The following is an 18,905-nucleotide window of genomic DNA, read 5'->3' on the forward strand; positions in this document are numbered from 1 at the left end:
GGTGTTTTGTGCTGCATTTGGATAGCTGCTTAAAGAGTCTTTAAATTATATTTTAAGAAAGAGCATTTCAAAACTGTCTGAAGTTCCAACGACTTTATTGGGACAACAATTTTGATAAGTGGTCTGAGTCAAAAAAACCAACCAAACAAACTGTTGTTTATCTACTAAGAAAGCTTAACTTTGTGAATATATATAAAACATTATGCCCCCAAATACAGGCTATGTGAACCAAAGTGAATTTTTGCATAGAACTCTCAAAGCAAGTGGGAGAGGTAGAAATTCAGTCTAGGAGAGTTTTTTTTTTTTTCTCTTGTAACACTTCAAGAAGGACACAAAAAGGACAGTGGGTTGAGGTAGCAACATGGAAAAGTCAAGTAAGTGATGATGGAAAACCTCCTCTAGACATCTTTCCTGTAGATTCCCTATAGATTCAGACCAGCTGAATTTCCTGAAATAATACTAATTCTGTCCTCTTGCTTTTCATAGGACATAATGACTACATGTGTCCGGCCACCAACCAGTGCACAATTGATAAAAACAGGAGGAAGAGCTGTCAGGCCTGCCGGCTACGCAAGTGCTATGAAGTGGGCATGATGAAAGGGGGTAGGTACCTTGGACCCAGGGCACCCACCCTCCCACCTGCCATGATGTCCTTGTCCATCACCCACTGCTGGCTGTTTCCATTCTGGTAACTGTGGGAGTGGAGTGATTTCTCTTCTAGTTAATTTTTTTCCTACTCTTATTTTTCTTTGCAATGAAAGTATTTTATAACACATTTTCTTAAAAAAGTTAGAAATTTGAGCATGCCATTTTGTGTTTCATATTTTTAATGTAAATAATGTTTAAAATCAAAGTTTTGTGGGAGGTGGTGGTGGAAGGAAAGGAAAACTGCTCAATGAGTTATTCTAGAAATACTTTTCAGTTGCTGTTTTATATCGCTAATGCTAGATCATAATATCTGGGAAGACACCTTCACTTCGTTGAGACTTGTATATCTAAAAACTAACAGGGAGGCCTGGCGTGCTGTGATTCATGGGGTCGCGGAGAGTCGGACACGACTGAGCAACTGAACTGAACTAAACTGAAAGAGCTAATTTATAATCTTTCAATCCCTTCATATTCCTTAGGAAATTTGAATTTCAATAGACAGGCAGCTTTCTTTTTTTTTTTTTTTTAACTTACCGATCTTTATTATAATATGAAAATATCAAATATCATTATTTTTTCTTATGACTATTATGTTCCTGAATTATTATGAATCACCATGCATTACAGTATACAAAAATTCCTGTTATACAAATGATTATTATTATTATTTTTTAATTTTAATTTATTTTATTGGAGGCAAATTACCTTTCATTAATATATTGGTTGGTTTTGCGATACATTGACATGAATCCGCCCCGGGTGTACATGTGCTCTCCCTCCCGAACCCCCCTCCCACCTCCCTCCTCCCCATATCCTCCCCCCATGTCATTCCCGTGCACCAGCCCCAGGCATCCTGCATCATGCGTCGAACCTGGACTGGTCACATATGCTAATATACATGCTACAATGCCATTCTCCCCAATCATCCCACCTTCACCCTCTCCCACAGAGTCCCAAAGACTGTTCTATATGTCTATGTCTCTTTTGCAGTCTCGTACACAGGTTTCAGGTTTCCATCTTTCTAAATTCCATATATATGCGTCAGTATACTATATTGATGTTTTTCTTTCTGGCTTACTTCACTCTGTATAATTGGCTCCAATTTCATCCACCTCATTAAAACTGATTCAAATGCATTTTTCTTGATGGCTGAAAAATACTCCATTGTGTATATGTACCAAAGCTTTCTTATCCATTCATCTGCAGATGGACATCTAGGTTGCTTCCATGCCCTGGCTATTATAAACAGTGCTGCAATGAACATTGGCGTACATGTGTCTCTTTCAATTCTGGTTTCCTCGGTGTGTATGCCCAGGAGTGCAATTGCTGGATCATATGACAGTTCTATTTCCAGTTTTTTGAGGAATCTCCACACTGTTCTCCAAAGTGGCTGTACTAGTTTGCATTCCCACCAACAGTGTAAGAGGGTTCCTTTCTCTCCACACCCTCTCCAGCATTTATTGCATGTAGACTTTTGGATAGCAGCCATTCTGACTGGTGTGAAATGGTATCTCATTGTGGTTTTGATTTGCATTTCTCTGATTATGAGGGACGTTGAGCATTTTTTCATGTGTTTGTTAGCCATCTTAATGTCTTCTTTGGAGAAATGTCTGTTTAGTTCTTTGGCCCATTTTTTGATTGGGTCACTTAGTTTTCTGGAATTGAGCTGCAGGAGCTGCTTGTATATTTTGGAGATTAATCCTTTATCAGTTGCTTCATTTGCTATTATTTTCTCCCATTCTGAAGGCTGTCTTTTCACCTTGCTTAGAGTTTCTTTTGCTGTGCAGAAGCTTTTGATTTTAATTAGGTCCCATTTGTTTATTTTTGCTTTTATTTCCAATATTCTGGGAGGTGGGTCTTGGAGGATCCTGCTGTGATTTATGTCAGAGAGTGTTTTGCCTACGTTCTCCTCTAGGAGTTTTATAGTATCTGGCCTTACATTTAGCTCTCTAATCCATTTTGAGTTTATTTTTGTGTTTGGTGTTAGGAAGTGTTCTAATTTCATTCTTTTACAAGTGGCTGACCAGTTTTCCCAGCACCACTTGTTAAAGAGACTGTCTTTTGTCCATTTTATATTCTTGCCTCCTTTGTCAAAGATAAGGTGTCCATAGGTGCGTGGGTTTATCTCTGGGCTTTCTATTTTGTTCCATTGATCTATATTTCTGTCTTTATGCCAGTACCATACTGTCTTGATGACTGTGGCTTTGTAGTAGAGCCTGAAGTCTGGCAGGTTAATTCCTCCAGTTCCATTTTTCTTCTTCAAGATTGCTTTGGCTATTCGAGGTTTTTTGTATTTCCATACAAACTGTGAGATTATTTGTTCTAATTCTGTGAAAAATATCGTTGGTAGCTTGATAGGGATTGCATTGAATGTATAAATTACTTTGGGTAGTATACTCATTTTCACAATATTTATTCTTCCAATCCACGAACACGGTATATTTCTCCATCTATTAGTGTCCTCTTTGATTACTTTCACTAGTGTTTTGTAGTTTTCTATGTACAAGTCTTTTGTTTCCTTAGGTAGATATATTCCTAAGTATTTAATTCTTTTCGTTGCAACAGTGAATGGAATAGTTTCTTTAATGTCTCTTTCTATTTTCTCATTATTAGTGTATAGGAATGCAAGGGATTTCTGTGTGTTGATTTTATATCCTGCAACTTTACTGTATTCATTGATTAGCTCTAGTAGTTTTCTGGTAGAGTCTTTAGGGTTTTCTGTGTAGAGGATCATGTCATCAGCGAACAGTGAAAGTTTTACTTCTTCTTTTCCAATTTGTATTCCTTTTATGTCTTTTTCTGCTCTGATTGCTGTAGCCAAAACTTCCAGAACTATGTTGAATAGTAGTGGTGAGAGTGGGCACCCTTGTCTTGTTCCTGACTTTAGGGGAAATGCTTTCAGTTTTTCACCATTGAGGATAATGTTTGCTATGGGTTTGTCGTATATAGCTTTTATTATGTTGAGATATGTCCTTTCTATTCCCACTTTCTGGAGAGTTTTTATCATAAATGGATGTTGTATTTTGTCAAAGGCTTTCTCTGCATCTATTGAGATAATCATATGATTTTTATTTTTCAGTTTGTTAATGTGGTGTATTACGTTGATTGATTTGCAGATATTGAAGAATCCTTGCATTCCTGGGATAAAGCCCACTTGGTCATGATGTATGATCTTTTTAATATGTTGTTGGATTCTGATTGCTAGAATTTTGTTAAGGATTTTTGCATCTATGTTCATCAGTGATATTGGCCTGTAGTTTTCTTTTTTTGTGGGATCTTTACCAGGTTTTGGGATTAGGGTGATAGTGGCCTCATAGAATGAGTTTGGAAGTTTTCCTTCCTCAGCAATTTTCTGAAAGAGTTTGAGTAGAATAGGTGTTAGCTCTTCACTAAATTTTTGGTAGAATTCAGCTGTGAAGCCGTCTGGACCTGGGCTTTTGTTTGCTGGAAGCTTTCCGATTACTTCCTCTATTTCCGTGCTTGTGATGGGTCTGTTCAGATTTTCTATTTCTTCCTGGTTCAGTTTTGGCAAGGTGTACTTTTCTAGGAATTTGTCCATTTCTTCCAAGTTATTCATTTTATTGCCATATAATTGCTGATAGTATTCTCTAATAATCCTTTGTATTTCTGTGTTGTCAGTTGTGATTTCTCTCTTTTCATTTCTAATTTTATTGATTTGGTTCTTCTCCCTTTCTTTCTTGATAAGTCTGGCTAGTGGTTTGTCAATTTTATTTACCTTCTCAAAGAACCAGCTTTTGGCTTTGTTGATTTTTGCTGTGGTCTCTTTTGTTTCTTTTGCATTTATCTCTGCCCTAATTTTTATGATTTCTTTCCTTCTGCTAACCCTGGGGTTCTCCATTTCTTCCTTTTCTAGTTTCTTTAGATGTAGAGTTAGGTTATTTAGTTGACTTTTTTCTTGTTTCTTGAGGTGTGCCTGTATTGCTATGAACTTCCCCCTTAGCACTGCTTTTACAGTGTCCCAGAGGTTTTGGGTTGTTGTGTTTTCATTTTCATTCATTTCTATGCATATTTTGATTTCTCTTTTGATTTCTTCTATGATTTGTTCATTATTCAGCAGCGTGTTGTTCAGCCTCCATATGTTGGCATTTTTAATAGTTTTTCTCCCGTAATTGAGATCTAGTCTTATTGCATTGTGGTCAGAAAAGATGCTTGGAATGATTTCAATTTTTTTGAATTTACCAAGGCTGGATTTATGGCCCAGGATGTGATCTATCCTGGAAAAGGTTCCGTGTGCGCTTGAGAAAAAGGTGAAGTTCATTGTTTTGGGGTGAAATGTCCTATACATATCTATTAGGTCTAACTGGTCTATTGTATCATTTAAAGTTTGTGTTTCTTTGTTAATTTTCTGTTTAGTTGATCTATCCATAGATGTAAGTGGGGTATTAAAGTCTCCCACTATTATTGTGTTATTGTTAATTTCCCCTTTCATAATTGTTAGTAATTGTTTTACATATTGCGGTGCTCCAATGTTGGGTGCATAAATATTTAGAATTGTTATATCTTCATCTTGGATTGATCCTTTGATCATTATGTAGTTTCCTTCTTTGTCTCTTTTCACAGCCTTTGTTTTAAAATCAATTTTATCTGATATGAGTATTGCTACTCCTGCTTTCTTTTGGTCTCTATTTGCATGGAATATCTTTTTCCAGCCCTTCACTTTCAGTCTGTATGTGTCCCTCGATTTGAGGTGGGTCTCTTGTAGACAACATATAAGGGGGTCTTGTTTTTGTATCCATTCAACCAGCCTTTGTCTTTTGGTTGGGGCATTCAACCCATTTACGTTTAAGGTGATTATTGATAAGTATGATCCTGTTGCCATTTTCATTATTGTTTGGGTTCAAGTTTATATACCCTTTCTGTGTTTCCAGTCTAGAGAAGCTCCTTTAGTATTTGTTGGAGAGCTGGTTTGGTGATGCTGAATTCTCTCAGCTTTTGCTTGTCTGTAAAGCTTTTGATTTCTCCTTCACATTTGAATGAGATCCTTGCTGGGTATAGTAATCTGGGCTGTAGGTTATTTTCTTTCATCACTTTAAATATGTCTTGCCATTCCCTCCTGGCCTGAAGAGTTTCTGCTGAAAGATCAGCTGTTATCCTTATGGGGATCCCCTTGTGTGTTATTTGTTGTTTTTCCCTTGCTGCTTGTAATATTTTTTCTTTGTGTTTGATCTTTGTTAATTTGATTAATATGTGCCTTGGGGTATTTCGCCTTGGGTTTATCCTGTTAGGGACTCTCTGTGTTTCTTGGACTTGGGTGATTATTTCCTTCCCCATTTTAGGGAAATTTTCAACTATTATCTCCTCGAGTATTCTCTCATGGTCTTTCTTTTTGTCTTCTTCTTCTGGGACTCCTATGATTCGAATGTTGGGGCGTTTAATATTGTCCCATATGCCTCTAATATTGTGCTCATTTCTTTTAATTCGTTTTTCTTTTTCCGTCTCTGTTTCATTTATTTCTACAATTCTATCTTCTAGCTCGCTTATCCTGTCTTCTGCCTCCGTTATTCTACTGTTTGTGCCCTCGAGAGTGTTTTTGATCTCGTCTATTGTATTATTCATTGTATATTGACTCTTTTTTATTTCCTCTAATTCTTTATTGAACATTTCTTCCATCTTCTCCATCCTTTTCTCCAGTTTATTTATCTGTAACTCCATTTTGCTTTCCAGATTTTGAATCATTTTCACAATTAAAATTCGAAATTCTTTATCGGGTAGGTTCCCTATATCTTCCTCTTTTGTTTGTGTTGGTGGGCATTTATCCTGTTCCTTTACTTGTTGGGTATTTCTCTGCCTCTTCATCTTGCTTATATTGCTGTGTTCGGGTGGCCTTTCTGTCTTCTGACAGTCTGTGGAGTTCTCTTTATTATGTAGTTGCCTCGTTATGTGTGGGGTTGGATGGGTGACTTGTCAAGGTTCCCTGGTTAGGGAAGCTTGAGTAGATGTTCTGGTGGGTGGAACTGGATTTCTTCTCTCTGGAGTGCAAGGAAGTGTCCAATAATGAGTTTGAGATGTCCGTGGGTTTGGGGTGGCTTTGGGCAGCCTGTATATTGAAGTTCAGTGCTATTCTCCTGTGTTGCTGGATAGCTTGCGTAGTATGTCTTTCACTGAAACTTGTTGACCCTTGGGTGGTGCCTGGTTTCAGTGTATGTATGGAGGCCTTTGATGAGTACCTATCAATTAATGTTCTCTGGAACCGGAGATCTCTGGTGTTCTCAGGATTTGGCCTTAAGCCTCTGCCTCTGGTTTTCAGTCTTATTCTTGCAGGAGGCTCAAGGCTTCTCCCTCTTCTGTTTTCTGGTCTCCTCAGTGTCTAATTACCGTCCTGACTCCAGGATGCGGGGGTGGACACTTTTTTTTTTTTTTTTCCCCCAGGCTCTCCTATTCAGTCCCGCTGTAGGGAGGGAGGAACAACTAACAAATACCCCTGGCGTCTGTGGGGAGTGCTCGCGGTGTCTCGGCTACACTGGGAATGCTCCCGCTCGAGGCGTGTGTGCTTTCCCTGTTTATGCTGCTTAGGCTTTAGTTTGCTCTGCTGCAAGCTGTCCGCGGCTGGCGCTGGGTTGCATGCACTTCCCAGGTCTGATTGGCTCAGGTTCAGGTCCTCGGGTACTCGACAAAGGCAGACTTGGCTGGGCCTGCGTTTTGTGCCATCCCCGGTCCTAGCAGCTCAGGTGACCAGGCGTTTGGCGAGCGTAGTCGCTGCGACTTATCGCCTTCCCGGTCCCCGCCGCTCGGTTTTCTGGGAGTACAATCGGTGCAGTTTCTCAGGTGGATATCGACCGGCCCGAACCCAAGAAGTCCTGGCCAGCAAGGAAGCTTGCCTGCAGCTTGGTACGGGAAGCCTCTCTGGGGCCGCGGCTGCCCCCGCCCCGGCGCTGGCTGCCCTCCCCGCCCGCGTCGGCGGGGGCTGGGGCGCCCAAGCCCGGTTCTCCCTCCAAGCGCGGGCGCCGGCTCTCCCTCCAAGCGCGGGCGCCGGCTCTCCCTCTACGCGCGGGCGCCGGCTCTCCCTCCAAGCGCGGGCGCCGGCTCTCCCTCTACGCGCGGGCGCCTGCTCTCCCTCTAAGCGCCGCCGCCGCTGGCTCTCCCTCTGAGCGCTGCTGCCGGCGCCTCCCTGCCCAGCCCCCGCCTGCTAGTGAGGGGCGCGGGAGTCTGCGCCGCTTCTCCGCTGAGAGTTTCCTCTGGGCACTTAGTCTGTGAGTTTTAATTATTTATGTCTTTTGTCTCCCAGTTATGCGGCCCTCTGAGGATCCACTCGCCAGTGTTTCCAGGTGTTTGGAAACTTCTCTCTCTCTCTCTTTTTTTTTTTTTTTAAGCCTCCCTTCCCGGGAGGGAGCTCCGTCCCTCCCTCTTTTGTCTCTCTTTTTATCTTTTTATCTATTTCCTACCTCCTTTCGACGACTATGGGCTGCTTTTCTGAGTGCCTGATGTCCTCTGCCGGTATTCAGAAGATTTTTTGTGGGATTTACTCAGCGTTCAAATGTTCTTTTGTTGATTTTGTTGGGGGGAAAGTGGCCGCCCTGTCCTATTCCTCCGCCATCTTCCCGTCGACCCCAGCTTTCTCCTTTAGAAGTTGAGTTAGCCAGCTGCTCCCATGATCTCAGTGTGTAGCATGGTGCTGGGGGCAATGCAGTGATTTTCAAGTACTAACCATCACGAGATGGCTGGGATTTGTGCTCCGGTGCTTGTGTCTCTGTGGCTGTGAGTATGTATATGTATGGCTTTCTGTCTCCTCATGTGTCCAGTCTTCTAGTTTTCTCGTACAGGAATCCAGTGTCTTGTTCTGGGGGTATTAGGTGCTCCATAAATATGGTTTCCTCATTGATCTCCTTGTATTCTTTGGAATCTACTTTTGAAGAGCACTTTTAGTCTTGAATAGCCTTCAAAATACCGGGAGAGAACAAAGAGGAAATGTGTAAATAAAGGAATGGGCACATCCAGTGTTTTAGGGTATGGTTTTTCCCGTGGTTATGTATGGATCTGAGAATTGGACTGTGAAGAAAGCTGAGAGCCGAAGAATTGATGCTTTTGAACTGTGGTGCTGGAGAAGACCCTTGAGAGTCCCTTGGACTGCAAGGAGATCCAACCAGTCCATTCTAGAGGAGATCAATCCTGGGTGTTCATTGGAAGGACTGATGCTAAAGCTGAAACTCCAATACTTTGGCCACCTCATGCGACGAGTTGACTCACTGGAAAAGACTCTGATGCTGGGAAGGATTGGGGGCGGGAGGAGAAGGGGACTACAGAGAATGAGATGGCTGGTTGGCATCACCGACTCGATGGACATGGGTTTGAGTGAACTCTGGGAGTTGGTGATGGACAGGGAGGCCTGGTGTGCTGTGATTCATGGGGTCGCAGAGAGTCGGACAAGACTGAGCGACTGAACTGAACTGACTGAAGGCTTCCTAGGTGACGCTAGTGGTAAAGAACCTGCCTGCCAATACAGGAGATTGAATAAGAGACATGGGTTTGATTCCTGGGTCGGGAAGAGCCCTTGAAGGAGGAAATGGCAACCCACTCCAGTGTTCTTGCCTGGAGAATCCCATGGACAGAGGAGCCTGGCGGGCTACAGTCCGTGGGGTCGCAAAGAGTCGGACATGACTGAGCAACTTAGCACAACTGCACAAAGAAGAGAGACAGACTGTGATGGCGCTGCCTGCTGAACATAATGGGGAAAAGCTCTCTGGAGAGGAGGCTTGAGATTAGTTAAGGAGAGCAAAGTTGCCATGACAAAGGTAAGTGATTGTGCAAATAGAGGGCAGCTAACCTTTAACTCATTAATACTTGGACAAAGTGGGAGGCAGAGGAAAAACCAGCAATCATGCTTGATGATTATATAATTGAGCTTATAGGCAAAGATTCCTTAGTTAGCTATCATAAATAAACCTACTGGGTTGAGATTTTTGAATACAGCATTTGGAATAAATTCTCTTGGTGAACAGATGAAATGTTGAATTTACACATTGTGTGAGCTATGACTGTATGTCTTGAGAGTCTGAAAAAGCAACTTTAATTCAAAGGGTAATTAATTCCAAGAATTTAACCGTCACATTCAGAAAATGACACTTTGAGTCATAAAGGGATTAAATATTTAAGGAATTCATCTTTCTTTGTACTGTTGGAGAATTAGTCAGGCTTAATTAAACTCACAAAAAGCTTCTTACGGTAACTTGATAAGTGACAGGAATATACCAGCTACATGTAAAAAGTTTAATTTGAAAGAGTGAGTCCAAGTTTAATATTTTCTTTGGCAATTATAGGTAGATTAAGCCCAGCCTCTTAAATTCTCTCTTGAAGCTGGAATAATCAACTTGTAAATAGGTCCAAGACATTTTTTTTTTCCTTTGAGGTTACCCATACATTGACCCCACTTCATAGAAACAATTCTGTTTTTCCTGATTAACATCCAGATACAGTTTGACTGCATAAATATAAATTATGCATACTCATTTTTAATATAACAAAAAATTTAACAGGCAAAGACATAATAAAAATCTCCCCACTGCTTTCAAATGGGACTTTGGATAATTACTGCACATAGCCAATCTAAGTGCATATACATATTCGAATACATGTATATTTATGGCTGTAAAATATATACCTGTGTTAGTCTGCTACTACATTGGTTTTCTGAGCCTGCTATAACAAAATCTATAGACTGGTGGCTTAAACATAGAAATTGTTATCTCATGGCTCTGAAGACTGGAAGTCTAAGATCAAGCTGTTAGCAGGTTCAGTTTCACGCTAGACCTTTCCCCTTAGTTGAAGATGGTCCCCTTCTCTCTGCCCTCACATGGCCTTTTTTCTCTGTGTGTGCATCCATGGTGTGTGTGTGTGTGTGTATGTGTTTTCTATTCTTTGAGGGACACCAGTCATGTTGGATTAGGACCCCATCCTTAGGGCCTCATTTAATCTTTAGTACATCTTTAAAGAGCCTATATCCAAATTTAGTACTGTTTTGAATTTAGTACTGTTTAAAAATAGTGAGGAGACACAATTCAGTCCATAACAATTTCCTGTAAGATTCCTTAGCAGTTGTTAGTAGCCGTCTGCATAAAATGAAAACATGTGTCTTTCTGGCAGTTTATACGTGTGTATAAGTTTTACGGCAAGCTTTAAAATTGTAAAACTATAGGCTGTGAGAACATCTCATTTTAATTATGTGTATAGTACTTGCCATAAAGCAATGTAATTTATATTACATTTAAATTATGGGATAGCACACATAACCTTATAACACCTTGTGTAACAACTCCCCAAATCCCACCCAATAAAGACTTAATTTACAGCTGGAAGTGCAGTTATAACCAACTATAAAATCAGAAATTACTTGTAAAGAACAGCTGTGACTAAATAAATCTTTACAATGTTTTCCTACCGGTTTCACAAGAATCCAGTTTCTGAACCAGGCTAGAGACCAATTATAATATTGAATTTCTACATATGAAATAAAATGTTTCATTTCAGATAAAAGAGAACCACAAACGTATCCCTTACTTTTAGAACAAGGCTGAATATGTTTATTAAAGTATTCCCGAGATCCAAAAGAGTGCATGGTTCATATACACGAAGAAATTATTTTAATCTCTTATGATACCTGCTGTACCCTGAAAATCCCAACATCATTGTCAGATTTGGTCCTGAGGGAAAATGGCTCAGTAGGACGCAGGATTTAAGACATACTTTAGTGAACGTCGACATTCCAGGAATCAGTGAACTAAAATGGACTGGAATGGGTGAATTTAACTCAGATGACCATTATATCTACTACTGTGGGCAGGAATCCCTTAGAAGAAATGGAGTAGCCATCATGGTCAACAAAACAGTCCGAAATGCAGTACTTGGATGCAATCTTAAAAATGACAGAGTGATTTCTGTTCATTTCCAAGGCAAACCATTCAATATTACAGTAATCCAAACCTATGCCCCAACCAGTAATGCTGAAGAAGTCGAAGTTGAACAGTTCTATGAAGACCTATAAGACCTTTTAGAACTAACACCCAAAAAAGATGTCCTTTTCATTATAGGGGACTGGAATGCAAAAGTAGGAAGTCAAGAAACACCTGGAGTAACAGGCAAATTTGGTGTTGGAGCAAGAAATGAAGAGTTTTGCCAAGAGAACGCACTGGTCATAGCAAACACCCTCTTCCAACAACACAAGAGAAGACTCTACACATGGATATCACCAGATGGTCAACACCGAAATCAGATTGATTATGATCTTTGCAGCCAAAGATGGAGAAGCTCTATACAGTTAGCAAAAACAAGACCAGGAGCTGACTGTGGCTCAGATCATGAACTCCTTATTGCCAAATTCAGACTTGAAGAAAGTAGGGAAAACCACTAGACCATTCAGATATGACCTAAATCAAGTGGAAGTGAGAAATAGATTTAAGGGACTAGATCTGATAGAGTGCCTGATGAACTCTGGACGGAGGTTTGTGACACTGTACAGGAGAGAGGGACCAAGACCATCCCCATGGAAAAGAAATGCAAAAAAGCAAAATGGCTATCTGAGGAGGCCTTACAAATAGCTGTGAAAAGAAGAGAAGTGAAAAGCAAAGGAGAAAGGGAAGGATATAAGCATCTGAATGCAGAGTTCCAAAGAATAGCAAGGAGAGATAAGAAAGCCTTCCTCAGCGATCAATGCAAAGAAATAGAGGAAAACAACAGAATAGGAAAAACAAGAGATCTCTTCAAGAAAATTAGAGCTATCAAGGGAATTTTTCATGCAAAGATGGGCTCAATAAAGGACAGAAATGGTATGGACCTAACAGAAGCAGAAGATATTAAGAAGAGGTGGCAAGAATACACAGAAGAACTGTACAAAAAAGATCTTCACGACCAAGATAATCACAATGGTGTGATCACTCACCTGGAGCCAGACATCTTGGAATGTGAAGTCAAGTGGGCCTTAGAGAGCATCACTACGAACAAAGCTAGTGGAGGTGATAGAGTTCCAATTGAGCTATTTCAAATCCTGAAAGATGATGCTGTGAAAGTGCTACAGTCAATACGCCAGCAAATTTGGAAAACTCAGCAGTGGCCACAGAACTGGAAAAGGTCAGTCTTCATTCCAATCCCAAAGAAAGGCAATGGCAAAGAATGCTCAAACTACCGCACAGTTGCACTCATCTCACATGCTAGTAAAGTCATGCTCAAAATTCTCCAAGCCAGGCTTCAGTAATATGTGAACCGTGAACTTCCAGATGTTCAAGCAGGTTTTAGAAAAGGTAGAGGCACCAGAGATCAAATTGCCAACATCCACTGGATCATGGAGAAAGCAAGAGAGTTCCAGAAAAACATCTATTTCTGCTTCACTGACTATGCCAAAGCCTTTGACTGTGTGGATCACAATAAACTGTGGAAAATTCTGAAAGAGATGGGAATACCAGACCACCTGACCTGCCTCTTGAGAAACCTGTATGTGGGTCAGGAAGCAACAGTTAGAACTGGACATGGAACAACCGACTGGTTCCAAATAGGAAAAGGAGTACGTCAAGGTTGTATATTGTCATCCTGCTTATTTAACTTCTATGCAGAGTACATCATGAGGAACTCTGGGCTGGAAGAAGCCCAAGCTGGAATCAAGATTGCCCAGAGAAATATCAGTCACCTCAGATATGCAGATGACACCACCCTTATGGCAGAAAGTGAAGAGGAACTCAAAAGCCTCTTGAGGAAAGTGAAAGAGGAGAGTGAAAAGGTTGGCTTGAAGCTCAAGATTCAGAAAACAAAGATCATGGCATCTGGTCCCATCACTTCATGGGAAATAGATGGAAAAACAGTGGAAACAGTGTCAGACTTTATTTTTTTGGGCTCCAAAATCACTGCAGATGCTGATTGCAGCCATGAAATTAAAAGATGCTTACTCCTTGGAAGGAAAGTTACGACCAACCTAGATAGTATATTAAAAAGCAGAGACATTACTTTGCCAACAAAGGTCCATCTAGTCAAGGCTATGGTTTTTCCCATGGTCATGTATGGATGTGAGAGTTGGACTGTGAAGAAAGCTGATCACTGAAGAATTGATGCTTTTGAACTGTGGTGTTGGAGAAGACCATTGAGAGTCCCTTGGACTTCAGGGAGATCCAACCAGTCCATTCTAGAGGAGATCAATCCTGGGTGTTCATTGGAAGGGCTGATGCTAAAACTGAAACTGCAATACTTTGGCCACCTCATGCGACAAGTTGACTCACTGGAAAAGACTGATCCTGGGAGGGATTGGGGGCAGGAGGAGACGGGGACGACAGAGAATGAGATGGCTGGATGGCATCACCGCCTCGATGGACATGAGTTTGATTGAACTCCCGAGTTGGTGATGGACAGGGAGGCCTGGCGTGCTGTGATTCATGGGGTCACAAAGAGTCGGACACAACTGAGCGACTGAACTGAACTGAACTGAACTGAACTTAGGGGATGCTCTTGCCCATCTTAGTACCAGTGCTGGTTTTCTCTGCCTAACTTGTATTTTCCTTTTCATCTGTCTACCTCCTCTTCAACCTTAAGTGGCAAATTAAACGTCTATTCTTTAGGGAGAGCCTCCCTGTTGCTTTAGGCTTCCCTGGTGGCTCAACTGGTAAAGAATCTGCCTGTAATGCAGGAGACCTGGATTCGATCCCTGGGTTGGGAAGATCCCCTGGAGTAGGGAAAGGCTGCCCACTTCAGTGTTCTTACCTGGAGAATTCCATGCACTGATAGTCCATGGAGTCGCAAAGAGTTGGACGCGACTGAGTGACTTTCACTTTCTTGTTTTCCCCTGTTGCCTCACTCTGCGTTAGCCCCTTGTGTTCTCCCTTTCATAGCAGACGTCTCTTCCCTGAGTTTTCATTACTTTATTGTTCATTGTTCAACATCTGTCCGTGAACTCTGCAGTGGTGAGGGCTCCTCTCTCTGTCCTGTCTACTGATCTAGCATTAAACAAGTCACAAAGTGAGTGTTCAAGAATTTCCTTCCCCATGAATTAACAGCATAACTGATTTAAATAGTTATTAGTTTAGGACTGCTTAGGGGTGAGCTACTACAGAGAGTGCAAACCCGAATAAACACCCAGTCCCTTGCATCAGGATCCTCACTATACAAAGAAGACATTTGCTCATCACGTGACAAATAAAGTCCTTACGACAAGTTAAGACCAGGATGGAAGATAGAATGAGAATGGAAGCCCATTTGTCAGTGGAAGCTCAGAGCTTTGGCCAGTCACTACTGGGTTTAGTTCAACCCAGAGTGTTACTCAGACCATCTTACTTCCAAAGCGTATATTATTATGCAAGAACATGGCATTTCTATCTTGGTTTGATGAAAGGGGAAAACTTCAGAGATGGAATTCTTGGTCCAAATACTGGCTTCTCCTCAGACTTGCCGAGCAATCCTGTTACAGTCATTTTTATTGAGTTTCATTATCCTCAGATGTAAAATAAAAATAAACAATTTGTACTTAACAAGTTTCTTATAAAGATCACAATTCATGTGAAGTACTTATTAAAGTACCACACAAGTGTTAGTGGTTACAGGCAGCCCTTGGAGATATTGCAGGCTTGGTTCCAGACCTCTACGATGAGGTAAATATCGCAATAAAGCCAATCACAGAAAAAATATTTTTTGGTTTCCCAGTGCATGTAAAAGATATGTCTAAACTACACTGTACGCTATTAAGTGTATAATAGTATTTTGCCTAAAATAATGTGCATACCTAGTTAAAAAATGTTTGTTGTTTAGTTACTAAGTTGTACCTGACTCTTCTTCAACCCCATAGACTGTAGCCCATCAGGCTTCTTTGTCCTTGGGATTTCCCAGGCAGGAATACTGGAGTGGGTTGCCATTTCCTTGTCCATGGGATCTTCCTGACCAAGATGTCTACTCCATGTCTCCTGCATTGCAGGTGGATTCTTTACCCCCTGAGTTACCTGGGAAGCCCAATTAAGAAATTCATTAGTGCTAAGGAAAAAAAACACAAAAAACAAAGCTAACCATCCACTGAGGCTTTCAGTTCAGTTCAGTTCAGTTGCTCAGTCGTGTCCAACTCTTTGTGACCCCATGGACTGCAGCATGCCAGGCTTCCCTGTCCATCACCAATTCCCGCAGCTTGCTCAAACTCATGTCCATCGAGTTGGTGATACCATCCAACTGTTTCATCCTCTGTCATTTCCTTCTCCTGCCTTTAGTCTTTCCCAGCTCAGGGTCTTTTCCAGTGAGTCATTTCTTCGCATCAGGTGGCCAAAGTATTGGAGCTTCAGCTTCAGCATCAGTTCTTGCAATGAATATTCAGGACTGATTTGCTTTAGGATCGACTGGTTGGATCTGGTGGTCTAAGGGACTCTCAGGAGTCTTCTCCAACACCACAGTTCAAAAGCATCAATTCTTCAGTGCTCAACTTTCTTTACAGTCCAACTCTCACATCCATATATGACTATTAGAAAAACTGTAGCTTCGACTAGATGGATCTTTCTTGGCAAAGTAATGTCTCTGTTTTTTAATGCTGTCTACGTTGGCCATAGCTTTTCTTCCAAGGAGCAAGCATCTTTTAATTTCATGGCTGCAATCACCATGTGCAGTGATTTTGGAGCCCCCACCCTCAAATCTCACTGTTTCCATTGTTTCCCCATCTATTTGCCATGAAGTGATGGGATCAGATGTCATGATCTTTGTTTTATGAATATTGAGTGTTAAGCCAACTTTTTCACCCTTCTCTTTCCCTTTCATCAGGAAGTTCTTTAGTTCCTCTTCACTTTCTGCCATAAGGGTGGTGTCATCTGCATATCTGAGGATATTGATATTTCTCCCGGCAATCTTGATTCCAGTTTGTGCTTCATGCAGCCCGGCATTTCATATGATGTACTCTGCATGTAAGTTAAATAAGCAAGGTGACAATATACAGCCTTGAAGTACTCCTTTCCTAAATGGGAACCAGTCTTTTGTTACATGTCTGGTTCTAACTGTTGCTTCTTAACCTGCATACAGATTTCTCAGGAGGCTGGTTGGTGGTCTGGAATTTCCATCTCTTTCAGAATTTTCCACAGTTTGTTGTGATCCACACAGTCAGAGGCTTTGGCATAGTCAGTAAAGCAGAAGTAGATGTTTTTCTAGAACTCTCTTGCTTTTTTATTATCCAGTGGATGTTGGCAATTTGATCTGAGTCTTTAGTGAGTCATAAATGTCATAAAAGTGATCATCGAAGATCACTGATTACAGTTCACCATAACAAATATAATATTAAAGAAAAAGTTTGAAATATTGTGAAAATTACCAAAAAGGAACGCAGAGACAGAAAGTGAGTAAATACTGTTGGAACAATGGCACTAATAGGCTTGCTTGTGTTGCCACAAGTCTTTAACTTGTGAAAAATACAGTATCTTCAAAGTACAGCAAGACGAAGTATGCCCGTATATCTTCCATCCTAAAAATAATCCCTAGCACAGATATGTTTTCTTTTGGGGGGGTGGGGGTGGGGAGGAAGAGAATGGCAATTTTATCACTAGTACTGGGTATAAATATCTAATTCTTTTGTAGAAAGTCGACCCCTGGCTAAGCTACATCTGCTTTTCCTTCTTGACTTTTTGGTGTCATATGCTGAGTATAGCTTCATGAGTGGGATTTTTTTTTTTTTTATCATTTTATGATGCCATGCTGCTGCTGCTAAGTCACTTCAGTCGTGTCCGACTCTGTGTGACCCCGTAGATGGAAGCCCACCAGGCTCCCCCGTCCCTGGGATTCTCCAGGCAAGAACACTGGAGTGGGTTGCCATTTCCTTCTCCAATGTGTGAAAGTGAAAGTGAAGTCGCTCAGTCGTGTCCGACCCTTAGCGACCCCACGGACTGCAGCCTACCAGGCTCCTCCATCCATGGGATTTTCTAGGCAAGAGGACTGGAGTGCCTTGCCATTGCCTTCTCCGCTGCCGCGAGCTAGATCAGTGTTTATCTGCTGGTGAAGGGGACAGCATGGCCCTGAACCACAGGCACATGCTGGGCCCGTGGCAGAGGAAGCCTTTTCCTCTTTTAGACGCTGGACGAGGCCTCAACGCGCCAGACACTGTCGAGCAGAGTCGTTGCCATAGATGCCATAGATGTACACAGACTGTCTAAAATTCCTCACATAGACTCAGAAGTGTGTTGGTGGAAAGGTTTTCATTTTTCAGAGGAGGAAATTGGCATCAGAAATTAATTGATGTGCACTGCCCATCCTGGTTGTAGTTCCTTTTTACATATTAAGAAGAAATTTAAGATAAAGTAATAATTGTCACTACTGTTTACTTTGGTGACAATGTTGCAGTTTAATTTCGAGAAATACTCCCAAACAATAAATAAATTTAACTAACAATACAGTTTTAAAATGAGGAAATAAGATACTAATCATATAGATGGAGAAATGTATGTTATGTGTTTCAAATAACTGAGATGCTGAATGAAGAACTGGAAAATAAAATGTTTCCTATTTTTCTGAGCTTAGTAATTATAGTCCTGAGTAACTATAATTAGTTTCATTGATAGGATGGGCTTCCAGTCCAGAATATTAGGTTTCTTTTGATCCTACACTGGCTATTTTTCTTTACCAAAATAGTCAAGTGTTTATTAAAGTTAATGACCAGAGAACCAAGTCAATGAATTAAAAATGTAAATGTGAATTTCTTCGTAGGGATAGTCCAACAATTCTTGTGAGAACTGTAGCTGCACGTGAATCAAAGCTTTTTCAGAAGGCAGGGTTGAGAATTCATGTTTAGGAATTGATTTAAGAATAATGTTAAGGGAAAGCTAATTGCTCTTGACCAAAGAGGTTCTGGTTGTTTTAAGAAGCAACTTAGATAGTTATGATATTAAAAATATCTTTTTACTAATTTATATTATGAATAATTAATTAATGCAAAACTTCTTCCTTATTATTCTTTTTCATTTTCAAACAAAGAAATATACTGAATCACATATAGGACCTTAAAGATTAATAAATTCAGGTGAGTGAAAGAATATAGCAGACAACCCGGTGTTTCCATCCTTCAGATCTTTTAATGTGGACTGAACAACTTTCTTAAAAATTTGGCAGAATATGATGGGATCATCTCAGTTCAAAGACTGTTGCCCTACTGATTAATGATTTCTTCCATCAGAGTTACCAATGACTTTCAAGTTGTTAAATCTAGCAGTCAGTTCTTAGTCCTCCTCTTGATAGATCAGCAGCATTGGTCACAGTAGGTAATTCTCTCCTTAATGTGCTGATTTTACTTACCTTTCAGGACAATGTACTTTTTTTCC

General features: G+C 40.8%; 1 protein-coding gene across 5 annotated transcripts in view; it reads left to right on the forward strand.

The window, feature by feature from the left end:
• Positions 1-18,905, forward strand: part of ESR1 (estrogen receptor 1) — a 404,881-nt gene that overhangs the window by 194,910 nt on the left and 191,066 nt on the right. For all 5 annotated transcript variants that reach the window (XM_055433434.2, XM_055433435.2, XM_055433432.2 and 2 more), the window contains one exon: positions 487-603. In XM_055433434.2, coding sequence (XP_055289409.2) covers positions 487-603 — 117 coding nt within the window. The remainder of the gene's footprint in view (positions 1-486; positions 604-18,905) is intronic.

The sequence above is a fragment of the Moschus berezovskii genome, chromosome 10, assembly GCF_049115385.1.
Source record: "Moschus berezovskii isolate FMDL1 chromosome 10, NW_MosBer_1.0, whole genome shotgun sequence".
NCBI classification, from domain to species: Eukaryota; Metazoa; Chordata; class Mammalia; order Artiodactyla; family Moschidae; genus Moschus; species Moschus berezovskii.